Source organism: Accipiter gentilis, chromosome 18 (assembly GCF_929443795.1).
Source record: "Accipiter gentilis chromosome 18, bAccGen1.1, whole genome shotgun sequence".
Taxonomy (NCBI): domain Eukaryota; kingdom Metazoa; phylum Chordata; class Aves; order Accipitriformes; family Accipitridae; genus Astur; species Astur gentilis.
In genome coordinates this window covers 28,031,859-28,048,588 of record NC_064897.1, presented here as the reverse complement: position 1 = coordinate 28,048,588, position 16,730 = coordinate 28,031,859, and the positions used below count along the sequence as shown (strand labels likewise).

Genomic DNA, 16,730 nt, shown 5'->3' with positions numbered 1-16,730 from the left:
ATGCAGCTTGCCCAGGGGATTCCCTTCTGGGGGAGGAGGAGAGGGTTCAGTATTTTGAGCTCTGACTTCATTCTGCTCCAGAATGAAGAAAGGTTTCATTATTTTGAGCTCTGACTTCACTCTGCTCCAGAATGAATTTTCCCCTCCCACGTGAAATGCTCCACCAAAGGGAAGGGGTACTGGGTTTGTGAGCTCTGCAGTCCCCACCGCTGGGCTGTCCCTGACCACGGGTGGTCCAGGAGCCAGTGGAGCTGAGGATCCCTGTGGGACATCACTCTTGGCTCCCCTGTAAACCTGTCACACAGGCTGCAGACACATCGAAACCATCAGCTGGCCAGAAATCAGGGGACTTCTGTACACTGGCCTCAGGCTCTCTACATATACCTCCTCTCATTAAAAAATCAGCAGTACTTGGGGAGAGAAAAGAGGCCTCATGGCTCTTCTCACGAGCACTAGTGACAATGATGGTATTTAGGGCAGAAAGGTGGGGTCCCCTCCCAGCAGGAAGGGGAAACAGGCTTAATTTCCTTGTATGAGGGCTCAGTTAAGCTGCATTTCAGTTGTTCCTAGGAAATTGGGCTGCACTATGAGATCATCACTGGGACACAGCACTGGGAATGATGCACATAGGGCTGGAAGCAGCCTCCTGAACCACAGCTATTCCATACAGTCTGCATCACATAATCAGAACTTTACCAATTTCAGCCTTAAAACAGTTCAGTACTTTTGCCCCAGTGGTACGCCAGCTCCAGAGCTCTTTTTCTTCATGCCTAAACTTATACCAGAAGTTTCAACACTGCAACAACTCAGTGGTCTCAGCTCAAGGCTAAATTTATCCTTGGTGAATTTATACACATTTGTATTGTGCCAACAGTGTCTGTCACATAGAACTGGATGACATATGATTCTATTTTTATTTTTCAGTTTGTCTCAATAGAGTGTCCCTGTACTCCTCAAACAGGAATTGTTCATGGAGTATCTTCCAAGAACAATAAGAGGGATCTCTATTGGACTTTCATCTCTGCCTCCTCTGCTCTTCAGAGACACTTGATCTTCCCTCAACACTTTTGTTCTTCTCTTTTAGTGAGAAATAGCTGCCTCTTCAGAAAGAGACAGCACCTTTCTGGGATGTAAGAGCTAAGTGAGCAGGGGAAGACAGCAAACTCAGGGATGCGGTGTGTGGATGTGGCATGAAGGGCTACGGAGGAGGTAGGTGGGGAGAAGCCCGTTCCAACCAAGAAAGCGCATGATCTGGAGTCACGGCACGAAGAGGAGCCGAGGAGGCTGCGCGGCTGCCACCTCCTTGGCTCACGCTGCAGCTGCTGTGCAGGCCGGTGTCTGCAGCGCGCTCGGTGCAGGGGACCCCGGGGTGAGCTAAGAGGTGGCGTGGTTTTGTCTTCGTGTGGGGCTAGCTGCAGCTGCCAAACTATTTTTTGATCCAAAGCAGAAGAAGATATGATTTCAAGGACGGAGAGCTATACAAGAGCCCTTTGCTATACAACCCTCTCTCCTCCCCAATACTCGCGCACTCTGCAGTGCACCGTGCTCCTCCAGCAGGTTAGGTCTGGGTCACCCAGCCCATGACCACAGCTGCCTCTCTCCTTTTTCTGCCCTCCTCCCCATTCAGCACCCTTGTTTGTATGCGACGTGATCAAGCTTTCCTAGCAGGGGGAAGCGGGGATCCTCACCTGATGAAGAAGTGAACAGTTCACACTCGGCGATCTCAGTGATGCCCATGAGCCTTGCAGAGAGATCTTAGGAAGGTTGCGTGGACATGAGGCTTTCTCAGGCCCTGTCTGGGTGGCAGAGATGGCTGGGTGGAAAAATTCTGCTGGTACAGGTAACAGAGGGCAAGATGCACCTGGAGAGAAGGGGCTGGGAGGGACTGACAAAGCACCAAAAGAAATGGGGAGGAGAACAGAAACAGAAACAAAAAAAGAAAGTTGAAGAGTCCTCCAATTCGGTTTGGTGCCTTTGCTGCTGTTACACAGAAGGTCCTGCAAGTCCAGTATACAGAGGATATTTAGTAACACACACTCCTGGCCAAGAAGCCTCAGTCTAGTGTTCACACCATGGGTCCCACTTTCTACTCAAGGACCAAAACCTGCACCAGACCTGGAAGGTCTAACACAGCTCAGAGCCATAAAGCAACAGCCCAGCTCGCCTCTCCTGTAGTTGCTCTTGCAGAAAAATGTTGAGCTGTGAGGCCTTGATTCAACTATGTATCACTGCCAGAGGACTTTCATCCCAGATCCTGCAAGGCAAGGGATGAAGGGAGGTAAATAAACTGGTGGTTTGGGAAACCAGGGGACCACAGGAAGCCAAAGCATGGTCAAGAGTAGTACTGGAGCACTTCCACCAAGGGCAGACATGTGTTACGTATTCCCTGAACCTGTACCTGAGTAGCCTGGTCTTGGGGGCAGCAACGTTTTACCGTGCCAAGTGAGCACAGTTCATCCAGCTGGCACGTCAGGGGAGTCTGTCCACACTCTTCTCTGACCGTGCTTGGGTGCACTACTGTGAACAGGAATCAGCTCTTTCATAGTACTTCGCATAGGCAGGTCTGAGGGAGGATATAAAATCTAGCAGCAAAAGAAGAAACTGCTCCTCACCCCATTCCTGATGACTGGCAACCTGAAAGCTAATTCTTGGTTAGTGTAACCCCACGTCACATTAACTCCATTCCTGGCAGGGAGGAGACAGGGGAAAGGCAGATGGGCCGAACCAACCCACACTTTCAGCAGACCTGGAGAATGATGAAAGCCGTGCTCACCTTTGGTACTTTCATGCTTTAGCCAAGACTGGACTGAGTTGAAAGGAGTTTTCTCTATTTCACACAGGTAACTGTCCGGGTTTGTAGAGCCATCTGCACTGGATATTGGGAGCAGGCATTCCCCCAGATCGCCTACCCCGTTGGAGTCAGGGCTGTCCTGGCCATCCTGCTGAAAAAAAATGAGGACAAAGCCTTGTGAAATGTAACGGCAGATGAAAGAGCAGACTTCTGAAAGCCTCAAGAAGGGCTGATTCTGAAGGTATCTTCTAGCTAGTTAAGAGATGCTCAGGTTTCCAGCCCAAATCCCCTAAATTTAAGCTCATTCAGAGGAAGTTACTGACAGTAGTGAAGAGAACTTTCTAAAACATACATCCCTTTTTTTATCCTCAAATCCATGATATGTCTCTATGGAGAAGCTCTTGAAAAGTGACCTGAATTTACATTCCTCAGCAGGGACACTCAGATGAATACAGAACACTTCAAATGAGTAGGGGCAGAAATACAGCGCATGGTGCAACATGCCCACGACCACCCGGGGCTAACCTTGATCTCCTTAGGACTCAGCTGAGAAGTGCTGTGATTGTCTGACTCATCTCCTAGAAGGTCGGAAGAGGACTTGTCTGAGTTGAGGGACAGTGCTTCCATTTCGGCTAGCTGGACCTGCAAAAAGGGAAAGGAGCTGTCACAGGTCATGCCTGGCACCCACCTTTCAAGCAGTCACACTGTTTATGGCGGATAAGTGAGAGCCTGTAGACCCAAGATCAATTTTAGGTTATATTCCTCGGATACATCAGGTACTGCCTAACCCAGACCTGGGCTGGGCAGGAGAATCCACTTTTTAAGGAAGGTTGAACATACGATCTGTAAGCAGCCCACCGCCAGTCCATGCTCCTCTAGTGCCAGAATTGGAGGAAGGAGTCCTGAATCTGTCCCAGCGACAGGGCTGGCACAAGGCCCTGCAAGTAAAGCCAGGCGGGGAGAGGGCTCCCTCGGGCCGGTGACAAGGCAGTCTGCTCTGCTGAGGGATGAGGAGTGGACCCCTCTCTCTGAAGGCACCACGGACAGCCCTGCTTAAACGTGAAGGTGCTTTCATTCCAGGGATAGTCATGCCTCTTGCAGTCCATGCCGGTATCATGCTTTTCATATTCTCTTACCTTTGTCACTGAAACTCTGTTTCTCTCCAGCTTCCCTGTGTCTCCCCTCTCCCCTCACCTCTAATCTACCCAAGACCTCAGCTAACACCATCTCCCGTCCTGCTCTCCATCCCTAAACTCACCCCTCCCACCCACTCATACTTGCGCTCTCTTGCTTTCTGAAACCACATCTGACCACTGCGTCTTTCCCATCCTTGAGCCTCAGCTCCGCCCCAGTCCCATGCCTGACCTTGCTTCATCTTTTGGCCTGTTTCATAGCACATGTGCCCCTCTCCCATCCTCTCTCCTCCAAGCTTTCAATTCCCCTCTGCCTGGCATCTCTTTGCCACAGTGACTGAAAAGCACCTCCTTTTTCTAGTAGCCTAAGCAGCTGCTCTGTCCCTCCTGTGCTTGGCTTTCCACCACTGGTCTCTAGAGTCCCACCAGTTCCCACGACCTGACTCTTGACAGCTATATTCTGGGTTGTCTCAGTCAGGACAGGTTGCTTCCTGGCCATTTATTTTGTCCTCCCCTGCGTTTGTGTTTGTAAGAGGTGGGTACAGCTTTTGTGCTATAAGAGCAGGTGGAACATTTGGAGAGATGACTCCTTCGAGCTGGGAGTTTAGTGGCTTGTGCCAATGCCAGAGACTGGAAGAGGTCTCCATCCGAGGAATAACGCACTTCGAATAAATGGGATGGAAAACCAGAGCTGGATTTAAATAAAGGGCACAAATGACATCCTTATTTGGGATATTATTCTGACACAGGAACATGGTGCCGTTCAACCATGAAGAGAGCCCAAAACCAACAACTGCTGCTGAGAGCGGACGCACCAGAGAGCCCACAATGAAGTTAAGACAAGCACGCTACACAGCCATCAGTCAGCAACTACTTGTGTAGAGAAACACAGTCTTCATTCAGTCCCACTTAATGTGCGTACTCATCCATTACTCGCCTAAGTGCTTGTTACACCAGAACAGCCTTACAACTGTGCTTGTAGAGACACGAGCGTGAAATGTGATAACATCTGCCGCTACCTTCTCCATCCATAAAAAAAAGGGCTTCAACAAAAGCCAGAATAGTCTGTTCTTCACTGAACCGCTTGCTCGCAAATTCTGGCCGCCCTGGGATCTACACAAAAAACATAATCAACAAAGTCATGAATAGATAAGCTGCATGTGTGGAAACGGTTCACCGCTGCTCACCGGCAAATTCCTGCCACTGGCTAAACACTCTATCAGCCACCAATACACAGACATCTAACTGTCAACCAGCCCAAGAGTGAAAGGATAGCGATGACAAGAGAAGAGGTTAGCAGTATGAAAAAAGATGGTTTGTTCTTATAGCTTCCCTTAATGCAGTATATTTAAAAATCTTCTGACTAAAGACGAGGAACGAAAAAAAATTAAAAAATTGCAGTGGGGGGAGAAGGGGCTGTTCACTAAGAGCACAGTCCATGAAGACTGCCAGGGACACCAACCTGAGACACTGAACCATGCACACATATCCCTTAGAAAATAACTAGTTGCAGATATAGCATATCTTCAAAAACAGGGCCATGATTACAAAAATCCTTAATTGTACAAATAATTGGTTTGAAGATGCAAGCAGCATAACTAGGAAAGATGCTGAGCCCTTCTACTCAATGCAACAAAAAGCTTAATAACTCTGAGGATATGTTTAAGTGTTGAGTCCATCCACTGTGCTCAGCATCTTGACAGATTAAACTACGAGCGAAATGGAAGTGAACATTTTCGGCTGACATATGATTTTTGTCACAAGGGCAGGGTTAAGGGTGATTGGGTGGGCAGCAAGCATACTGTTTTGTTCAAACACACATTCATTGAATAGGACTAGATAAAACCTGTTTTGCCTATATAACTTGCTGTCGGTTGCTTCTGAGATAGTACAATTCTGTGTGTACAACGCACATTCGGATATGTTGATGTACCAGAGTACATTCTCATTTAATGACTGGTGTTAGACTGGTGCATTGCTAGTGTTAGTGCAGGGACAAGCCTAGCTATGACTCCATGTAGTGATTTCCTCTTGGAATTTCCTCAGTGTTTTTTATACTATGAAATATAAAGAGAAGGTCATGATCAACCGTGACTTAAAATCCTGAGCTGCAGTTTTGATTCATATGATCAGAAATAAAATACCTACATTTTACCACTAACGTTATTCCTGCATTTGGACCATTTCTTTTCAATTCCACATTTTAGAAGTATTGAAATATCAATTTTGAAAAATAATTTATGGCTCTATAACAGCCATTAGAAAATATGGTCTGAGAATAATTCTTTGGTTGTGATTATTCTGTCAAACTCTTTGCTGTGGCTGTGGGTTGTGCTTGAAGATTTTGCTGCCTAGTTTCCTTGCTGGGAAGGTAAGAAAAAAATCTGTTGTTGTCTTCATTCCTAGGCAGGATACTGAAGACTATCTGGAGGGTTTTCAAATGCAGCAAACTAGCTGCAAATGACTTAATTTTGGGGTAATCATTCTGGAATGCCTTAGAAGACCTGATTTCCTGAGAAGGCTGAGCACCAATTCCTGAATATATGGACTTATGCAAAGCAGTGGAAAATGCAGTTAATTGAAAACTAGTTATTTGGCTGTATTAATGCAGCATCTATTTGTGAAGTGTTGCAATACTGATAAACTACAGCAATATTCACAGTTTGATATTTCAAAGGGAAGCTATGGGGACAAGCAGATAGCTGAAAGGCTGAAAAAAAATTAAAGCATCAGAACCATGGATATAGTAATCTGCCAATGAGAGCTCTCTTCCCAAGTTTCCTGGTTTCTTCATAAGCAATAGCAACGTAACAAGTTAGTCATGGGGAAGGAGATGGTGAAGATTGCCACTGATGTACTGATTTACTGTCAGATGAGCCATGCTACTGTTAAAAGTCTGACCACGATCATAGCACCGAACTACAATAAAATGATTTCAGAAACAAAATTAATTCTGCTGTTCACCTAACTTCTCCCAGACTCCTGAAGTTTCACAACCTGAAAAGACTAATGACCTAGGAAGTACTTTTCCAAAGCATCTACTAACTATAGAAGAACAAGTCTAAGCCATTTGGTGTCCTGCTTTTAGCAATAACCCGTTTGCCAGCTGACAGGTTCTACATGAGAAAAGAGACTCTCAAACTTTCTCAGTGGGCCCATTTTAATTTCCTTTTTGCTCAAACTAATTAACTGGTTTTCACCACAAACCAATCCTTGCTCACAGACGGTGACTCTAGTCAACGAGGCATTTAAGCATGTGCTTAATTCATCAACCTCAACAGGGAAGAAGCAAGCACATGCTTAAAATGAAGACAAAACACATGCTTAAATCTCCCACTGAATTGCCCCTGAGTGCTGTCATTGGGGTGAGATCCTTTCAGTCCTCTGTACAACATGAACTTAAACTTCGGCTTTTCTTGCAGAATTGAACACAACAAGAGCTGCCAGGACACCTTCATAACTATTTCTCTACAGCTCATTCAGTCCTTCTCGACCTGCGTCCTGGCGCATCTCACCTTTCCACCACCTCCAACATCCCCCCATGGCTAAGGAGGGCAGGCCTGTACTAGAGGCAGTATAAGCAATTCGTGACAGATGACAAACAGGTCAACAAGCTCTCTGTCTACACGATCTACAGCCAGAAGCACACATCGGACGACCTGCAGGCATGTGGGCGTGGGTGTGCAGGTCTTGGGGGGAGAGTCCCCTCACGCATCCTCGTACGCAGGTTACCTCTTGCTTGTCATGGTTACACTTCTCGCACATGGCCGGCGAGGAGTAATGATGGAAGACGGAGCCCGATAGGTTATCGATGATCATTAACTCCCCGTCGAAGGAGTCCTTAATAATTAAAGAGACACTGTCCAGCCATAAGTTCTCCTAGGGGACAAGAAAGGGGGGAGGATGGGAGAGATCATTTTAAGAATGCCGAGTTTTTTGCTTCAAAGTTTCATGTGAATTTGGGGCTGGGTTCTCCACCCTGACTCATCTGGAGCAGCACCTTGTTCTGCAGGTACCTGCACAGGGTCACTGGGGGAGCATTTGCTCCTTAGGGTGTGTAAAGGTGCCAGAGTTCAATGCAACAAAAAAAAAAAAAAAAAAGAAAAAAAAAAAAAGGGAGGGACTGTCTTCACTCACTGTCAGCGCACCATGGCACTGCTTATGCCTCCCTTCCAGCTCTGCTGGAGTGCCTCACTCTTGATCTGCCATTTCCCCCATTCCCTTCTCCTGAGCTCCCCTCTCAAATGTGCTCCTAACACACCTTCAGCTGATCTTCTCCATCCCTCCTCTGCTGGCCCTCAGGTTCCTAAACCATGATGACGATGAACAGGACCCACTGCTGTCACAGCCCTGTCCCCGCACAATGCTACCAACTCAAAAGTCTGCCGCTGAAAACAAACCTCTCACCCTGAGGTGCAAGAGTGTATCTGCTATTGCTAAGCCCTCAGTCACCGAGGCTGCCCAGCTTCTCCCCACAGCTACTTGCTTCAGTCTGGTTGGTAAGCTCAAAGGTGTACTCACCTGTGCTGGAGAATAACATCTCATGCACAGACGGCCTTCAGGATCTGTTCTCCCACCGCCTCCTCCTCCTGTTCCGGCTCCTTTTCCCTGTCCTGAATTTGGGGAGCCTGACTTGCGGGAGCACAGCCCATGCGCAAATTCCAGCTCGATCTCAGCATCCATCTCTGCATCCTCCTGGGCCTCCTTGTTGCTGTCGTCGAGATGTTTCATGAGCACAGCTACCACCACATTGATGAGGACAAACTGGGCTGTGAGCACAAAGCTGACAAAGTACAGTGGGGAGATGAACTGCAGGTTGCTGAGGCAGCTCCGGTCATCGTGGCTGCAGTCACGCAAGGTATCCTTGAGGGGAAGTTGGGTTTGAGAAGGAACGATGGAAGGAAGGAAGGACTAAAGTAAGAATACAAGCTTGGCTGATCTTTCGGTCAAAAAGCGCTGATGCCAATGCAAAGAACAAGGCAAACATTTCTATCGCCCCACACCCTCTGGGATCATGAGGTCCTCAAAGAATCTGGGACACTATCTGATCATGTGCTCTCTGCTTCACAGCAAATACATCCAAAGGCGTACAGAGCAAACTACTTCCAGGCCATCACACGTTGCTGCCACTGTAGCCCCACACGTGAGCAAGAACAAAAATGAGCAGTCTGGTACTGCCTTCTCCTAGCCAGACTCAAAAGCATTATATGTGTTCAAAGAACTTTCCTCTCTCCATGTCCTTTGAAGGAAGGATTTATTTTGGATTGCCCTGGTAGCTCTGCAGATGGGTGCCATGTCCTACATGTCCTACAACATACGTGCCTACATTAAGCTTTGATAACAGGCTTGACGACAGTGGATATTCCCTCTTAGTCTGGACAGTCGTCTTGTTCCTCCCAAGGACAACTTGGACTTTCCTCAGACACACGTCTGCAGGACTAGACGAGCCCCAGTTATGAGTTACCATGATGAGGAGGGAAATTGTGGCCCAAGCAGGGTCCTTAACTAGCAACCCAGCTCCTGCGCTCCTCCTCTTTTTTAGCCCAAGCACTGTTGAACAGAGCACACATCAGAACTTCTCCTTCACCACAATAAGGGCATCCACGCCCCTGAGCCCCAGTTACCTTCATGATCCCATTCCAGTTGTCACCCGTGGACACCTGGAAGAGCGTGAGGAAGGCCATCCCGAAGTTCTCAAAGGTGGCGTGGCGGCTCATGCCCTCACAGGGGTTCTCATCGTTGCATACTGAAAGGAAGGGGATCGCAGCTATCAGCGGAGGGCACGCTGCCGAGCCCCAGAGCAACAGCAGGAACCAGGGAAGGGGACTTCAGGCTTCTCACAGCCTGGAGACCTCAGGTCATGGCATCAGCCCCCTGCCCAACAGTTGGCTGCTGCCTGCAATACAGAAAAATCCCTGATGGCCCAGCCCCAGGATATCGGGCAGTGTAACTCAGTTGCTCAGGGGTATCCTCCCCACGTGTCATTGTGCTGCCTTTCTTCTTGATCAATATTCCATGGCAAGAGATGTAAATAAACTTTCCCTGAGTTTTTCTTGTTATCTTGAAGGCAGTATCAAGGCAGGCAGTGCCAAAAATGCAAAAGTTTAAGAATGAAAGAGAAACCAGACACTGCCTTTATTTTGTTAGGCTGTTAGGACAATAACAATTTAGAGGGAAATTCCTCTTACATCAATTACGCGTAAGGGAGAATAAAGGCCATCAAGTAATTCAGTCCCATTATTGAATGAGCACTGATTTTGAGAAACCTCAGCTTCCCAGCAGGTTTGTGGCTCACACTGGAGCATGGTCTGCTTGAGACTTACCCAGTTTTCCAAAGAGCTCCACTCCTAGCGCAGCGTAGATGAAAAAGAGGAGCATGAAAAGGAGTCCGAGGTTTCCAACCTGAAAGCGAACAGCATGGTCAGCCTACCCCAAAGCCTATTTCATCTGTACAGGCAAGTTTCTGCCCTTCAAAGCCTGAAGACAACAGCAGCAAATTCCCAGCGTACAAATGAAACCAAACAATTGCTCAAGGCTTGGGAAATCACCAGTGATGGCACCCGTTGCAACTGGACTTGAAGGACACTCTTTGCCCAGTTGCCTTCACTCCAGCACAAGCTCTGACCAGGGCTGACTGAGTGTGCAGTTTCTGGGCCAGATGAAGACAAGAACATTGGAGCAGGGGCACAGAAGGTGAAGCCAGTTTGTCTGGGTGAAGGACAAGCTACGGATTACAGCATACAGACACGTCCCACAGTGCTGCATGCCCCACCAAACTGCCCAAGTCCCTTGAAGTTATGCTCATGTGAAGAGCACAACGGCAGTGCTCCAAAGAGACAGGGACACGGGTACAGCAGCTCCTGCCATGAACCAGGCAGAGCGTGGTGGGGCAAAGCACCAGCTACACGTGGAGCTACAGCAGGGCTTGTGGACGGAGTAGGCAGGCGGGAAGGAAGAAGGGTAAAGAGGCACTTTTGAAACGTGTGGAGAGGAGGAGAAGAAGAAAGAAGAGGAGACTATGAAGGAGTCAAGAGAGGAAGCAGAGCTTCCTTTCCATCTCATGAATAATAGGTCCAAGCCTGATTTCTGGGCCTCCAGCAGCTGCTGTTTGGAAACTCTCCATTGCGAGGATTGCTGCTTCGTGGTGCGCAAAGGCAGCGGTGCCACCACCAATATGGACGCTGCCCCAAGTCCTCACTCTCCCAAATTACTGCTTGCCTCTGAATCTCCTGCCCGCCTGCATGTGGGGCACCTGGGTTATACGTGAGGAGCAGGAGGGGGTTTTGGAAGACATAGGCTGAACTGTAACAGAAAATGCCAGTAACAGTTAGCACACTGTGGGTGGAGCAACAGAAGGCAGGGAAAAATTAAGGACCTAACTGTATACGGGTGTTTTTGAAAAACTGAACAGTGTCTGGTCTGAATGCATGTGGTCTGGGCCTTTGTTAGGATCATCCACTTCAGGAGTCTAATTTAGACATTGCAACTGCTGTGCCATCTAAATTCAGGAAAGAAATAAATGATTCAGCCCACCCACTCCCCTGGGCTGCCAGATCCTGGCTCCCTACATACTCAGTGGAAGGAATTATTTCTGATGACTAAATTGGACACCATAGTAAATGCTGTGAACACATACCTCTGGGTCTGTGTCTACAGGGTATTAAGAAGTTAATAAAACTTAGCTAAGGGCTACATTTCCAAAGGGGTCTTTAAAATTAAAGCTCTATTCACTATCAAGAATTGTTGCAGTATAACAAAGACAGGAAGGGAATTGAAACAGGACAAGTGGAGATGCCTTATGTGCCATTAGCAAGCCCAAATCCCTGATGTGAGTCTGTGCTCTAGGAACATAAAGAAAAAGGTCGAGAGGAGGAAAAAGCGCAAGGGAAAGGACAGCTTATTTTAAACTGCTTCTTTTGGCAAAGCCAATAAATCTTGGAGAATAATATTACAGATAATTCAATTGTCCCCTGAAGACCCAGTGTATAAAATATGGAGACTAAATTCAATCTTTTAACAGTGAAACCGGGAGATTTTAGCCCTGCTTTAAGTGCAGATTTTTACACAACTTTAAATATGGAGTGATTTTTGATCCCTCTGTTATATAACTTTATTAAATGAAGCCAACCTGTTACAGAAGGAAGCAAAAGCCAGTCAATAGGAAGTGGATTGATCGTAGGCTTTGATGCTGGAAGGTTTATGGCTGGCTTGTTATTACTTTCCAGGGAATACCTGGAGGCCAGACCTTTAGACACCTGCTTGTGAGGGTTTTGTGGCAGATATTAATGACCTCCAAAAGACCTGACCTACCATCTTGGTTAGCAAAGAAGCTGTCGGTGAATGGGAAACAGAAAAGCCAGAATTTATAAAGTATGGAAGAATATACTTGTAGTTTATGGCTAGGACCAGAGCAGGGCTTGGACACTTGAATTTAGGTCCAAGCTGTGCTTTTTGCCATCCTGAGCAAAACACTTCACTGCCTGATGACTCAGTTTCTCCATCTACATGACAGGGAGAGATATTTTGTGGGTAGAAGTTGACTCTCACTATTTAAGCGCAAATATACTGCAGAGTCCTCTTACCAAGGGCTTCTGGATACTACTTCAGCCAGCTCTTAATATCTATGTGCATTTATGTGGGTTGCAGAATAAACATGCCACAGACATGCAGGTGCTGGATCTGGAGACCTGCTCCGTTCCAGACCCTTGCCTAAGAAAAATCAGCTGTTGTGGCTTGTGGAACAGAAAAAAACCAAGGTGCAAAGCAGCTGCACTGAGCCAGCCTGGGGCAGCAGAGCCAGAACTAATAAACGTTACTGGCTCAAAGCTGCCTGCTATAAGAACACACTTAATCTCTTGTTCCTTTCATTGTCCAGTGTATCTCAGCCCCCAACTATCCTGGATGATGATACTACTACATATCCTACATATGAATTATATAATTATTATTATTAGACAAAGCCACAAATTATTATTGTTTAATAAAAAGCATGGGAGATCAGACAGAGGTCAGGGTCCATAAAAGATCACAGTGTTTCCCCCTCGCTTTTGTGCCACAAGATTCCTCTAATTCAGATTGACATTTATTGCCACCAACATCAGAAGTAAACTCCTTGGGTAATTAGTCATGCTGTTTTCAGATTGATTGTCAGTTCTGCATCACTCACCAAGACTGGCACATTAGCTGATAAATCAACTGACAAATGCCCATGTATTTTGATATCATGCAATATAGCTGCCTGCTCGGGGCCTGCCAGGGGAATGGTCTGATGTATGATCAGTAGAGCCACTTGGTGCCATTACTCCTTGCTTAACAATTCTCTCTTAAGGATCCAAAAGGAAGAGGACCAGGCTCCCTGGCTGCTCATCCATCACGGAGGATCCTCACAGTGGGCTTGAAGCCTGTGTAAAGTACCATGTCAGCATCTCATTTGGGAACAGCTGCCGCTCACAGCTCATGAAATCCTTCTGTCTGGCTGTCTTGCAGTAGACACTTAACTGCCGGCTGCGTGAGCCACAACAGAGCGCGTCACTGCTTCTCGTACACGAGAGGCTCAGCAACACAAAGGGATCCAGGAGGAGAAAGGAAGAAAAGGGAGTAGGACGGGGGAAGCACTGGCTAAGAAAAGGAGTGACAGGAGTGTGAATGAGAGAGGGGAAAGGGGGGCAACATGCGGGGAAGGGTGAGAGGAGTAGAGACGCAAAGAGCTCCTTTCCTCCTGAACTGGCTGCCAGTCACTCTTCCCTTCTTATGGAGAGAGGAGAGAGGAGCTGGGAACTAGCTGCAAGCAGTTAGTCACTAGCTAGACGTGATGGGAAGAAATCTGCCCTTATCCAGGGATCAAGGCTTATTTCATTCAACCGCTGGAGAACAGAGATGTGAGGTAAGCTGTACCCCTGTGGTTGACATGAGAACCTGGACAACACCTATCTGAGGAGAGCCGTACCCCTATGAATGACATGGAAACTTGGACATCACCTTCAGGCAGTTGCCTGCACAACACAGTAGACACCAGCTCTGAGACTCCGCAAGAATCAACCCTTTGGAAAAATGGTGTGGAAAAGGAGAATCTTTGGGGAAGGTGGTCTGTTTTACCTGTGGCAGGGCTTGAACAACTGTATCCAGCAGTGCTCGCATTCCTGTGGCCATCTTCAGTAGCTTCAGGACTGCCACAACAAGCACAAGAGAAGTGTCACTCAGACTGAGCTCAGAAGGTCCATCCTTTGTGTGACTTACTAACGGCAGTAGCACAAGACAGATGTCCTGTCTCCCCTTGCCCTAGAAAAACCGGATTGCCCTCCTTGGCCCCCTTCTCCCTTTTCCCACTTTTTTTGACTGTACAGTCCTAGTGGTTCCTTCTCCTCCAGTCCATCCTCTTCTTACTAAATACTCTGCCACCCATGCCTATTGGGCTGCTTCTGCTTCACCCAAACGGTCTGGCCAAGAGCCCTCTTTCTCCCAGAAATGTGTATCACACTTTTCCCTCTGCTCTGGTTTTTCATTCCATCACTTCCCCTTCCTCCAGCCACCAACTGTTAAGGCAGCTTAGCACACCTTGGCCACCATCAGGAAGATGCAGTCCCCTCCCTGTGCAAACTTCAACCTGCTTGGTGGCTCCTTCTCCAAACACCACTACCATACTTGCCCCATAAAACAACAGGGAAAGTTCAGCTCTGACATGATCTGCTCGCCCTCCTGGTCCTTCACCTCCTGTTAAAACCACTGCACCTAAATGCCTGGCTGAAGGCAGCAGAAAGCCGTAGCCTCTAGGCTGTCCTTCATCACATCCCCTGCCTCCCTCGCAAGGGCTAGGGACAGGGTGAGCCCATGACTCTACAGCCACTGCTCAACAAGTCATGGCACCAGGTCCCACTCCATGGCTGCCTACACCCATGCCTCTGGCCAGTGTCTCTCTCACCCCGGGCAATACGCAGCACCCTCATGATCCGAATGATAGTGGGGTTAATTGGGAGAGCAGCATTGATTTCAATCTCTTCCAACGTGATGCCCATGACAGACAGCAGCACTATGGCCAGATCGAGCTGGTTCCACCTTAAGAAGAAAAAATGAAGAGAATAAAGGAAGGTGGAGCTTTTCCATTTCCCTGAAAAAGAAAGTGAATTGTCTCCACTTCAACCTAAATATTTCTTTATGTATGAGTTCAAGGCCCCACTCTGAGACAGCCTATATGGGCTTTTGCAGACAAACAGAGATTCACTTTGCACACACCCTGAGCAGCCAGAGGCAAGCCAGCCCGATCTGAAAGCATGGAGCCGTGTTACTATGGTGCTATGCTTTGACTAATGGGCTCAGCTTTTTATGGCCTTACTACCTCGAATCAGCTTCGTTATATACGTTCTGCTTCAGCATGCTCCCAGTTTGCCTCAGGGGCAGGAAAAAAATGGCTCTCTCTAACCCCACCTCCTTTGCTTTCTAGCCTAACCAGCAGATGCCAACCAAGAGGCAATTTTTTGACAACTCTTACGCATTGCGGCTCATGCTGGCTCAAGCTAGGTCCATGCTGTGCAGAACGGGGAGGCAGTCAGGGCAGTCTGTTACCACCTCACACTCCAGATAGGGATTCATCCTCAAGACCTCCACCCCAACCCCAGTTGTCCCACAGTCACAACTGACATAACCCTCCGCTCACCTGTCTTTGAAGAATCGCCGCAGGCCAAATGCCACCAGCTTGAGGACTGCCTCCAACACAAAGACGGTGGTGAACAGGTAGTTGCAGTACTTGAGGGCGGTCTCCAGGGACTGCCAGCAGAAAAAGAGGGTAAAGAATTGAGGAAAAAGCAACATCAAGCACATAACCTGGGTGGGGAGGCTCTCCTGAGTGCCAGGAATTCATTGGGAAGTGGGGAAGCTGCCCCACGCCTCCTACCCACTTGAATGTGGAGGCTGCCTACTAAGAGCAACCACCAGCTGACCTCTCTGACCCTTGTTGTTCTCAGGATCAGTTATTGCTCTTTTCTCCTGTATTGCTCAGTATAACGGGGAGGAGGCAGCTATTACAAGGAGAAACCATGAAGTACCATCAAGCCCCCTCTTCTGCCAGTAGCCCATGCCACCTGGATGCCACCATGCTAATGGCACTGGCATAGCTATCAACCAGAAGTAAGGCACAAAGATTACTCCAGTTGTGGATACGCGTCACCTCTGACGGGAGGAAACGCCTCTGTGCTTTGGTCTGGGGCAGGCATACGTGCCATCTCTTAGCTGTTGGGCTTCTGGTTCTTTTATGTGCTGCCCCTTCTTCACCACCGTGGACCAGTGTGAGCCGTGGGCAGCATTTGGTGGCAGTTTGTACTGGAAGGGTTCGAAGGGCTTTGGCAAGATTCTTTAGCGGAGCCTGACAGCAGGCTGGCATGGCTGGACCTGCGTTCCAGGGGAAGGAGTTGAGCAGTAAGAGGACTGACTTGTTCAGGAACAAAGGCCTGACATGAGGATGACAACAGATAAAGGTTGAGAGCTCCTGCAGAGTAGAATTGGGCACCATCAACGGCAAGATAAAAGCTGGGCAGTTGGGCAAGAGACCGAGGAGGCTGGCAGTGGATTTGAATGAGGACAGACAGATTGAGCTCCTGATCGAAGCCTGGGCTACTTTGGACACATCTGCTCAGACACCAGAGCTGTCACCTAAACCAAGGCTATCCCGAAAAGAAAACTGAAATGCCACTGGGCCGATGTCATGATGAATGCTTTGTCTACATATGGAGGCAGAAGGCTCCTTTGATATGTGCAGCATATATTTTTTTCCCATCAAAGGCATCTAGAACTTTACCAGGAACACTGAGAGGTAT

General features: G+C 48.0%; 1 protein-coding gene across 2 annotated transcripts in view; it reads right to left on the bottom strand.

Annotated features, from left to right (window-relative positions):
- Positions 1–16,730, bottom strand: part of CACNA1I (calcium voltage-gated channel subunit alpha1 I) — a 52,878-nt gene that overhangs the window by 3,222 nt on the left and 32,926 nt on the right. Inside the window, exons 19-28 of one of the 2 annotated variants that reach the window (XM_049822194.1) lie at positions 15,575–15,684; positions 14,843–14,976; positions 14,020–14,090; positions 10,248–10,326; positions 9,549–9,670; positions 8,446–8,787; positions 7,657–7,803; positions 3,317–3,433; positions 2,774–2,942; positions 1,689–1,885 (exon numbers count right to left, since the gene is read on the bottom strand). In XM_049822194.1, coding sequence (XP_049678151.1) covers positions 1,689–1,885; positions 2,774–2,942; positions 3,317–3,433; positions 7,657–7,803; positions 8,446–8,787; positions 9,549–9,670; positions 10,248–10,326; positions 14,020–14,090; positions 14,843–14,976; positions 15,575–15,684 — 1,488 coding nt within the window. The remainder of the gene's footprint in view (positions 1–1,688; positions 1,886–2,773; positions 2,943–3,316; positions 3,434–7,656; positions 7,804–8,445; positions 8,788–9,548; positions 9,671–10,247; positions 10,327–14,019; positions 14,091–14,842; positions 14,977–15,574; positions 15,685–16,730) is intronic. The other variant, XM_049822195.1, reaches the window with a different exon arrangement.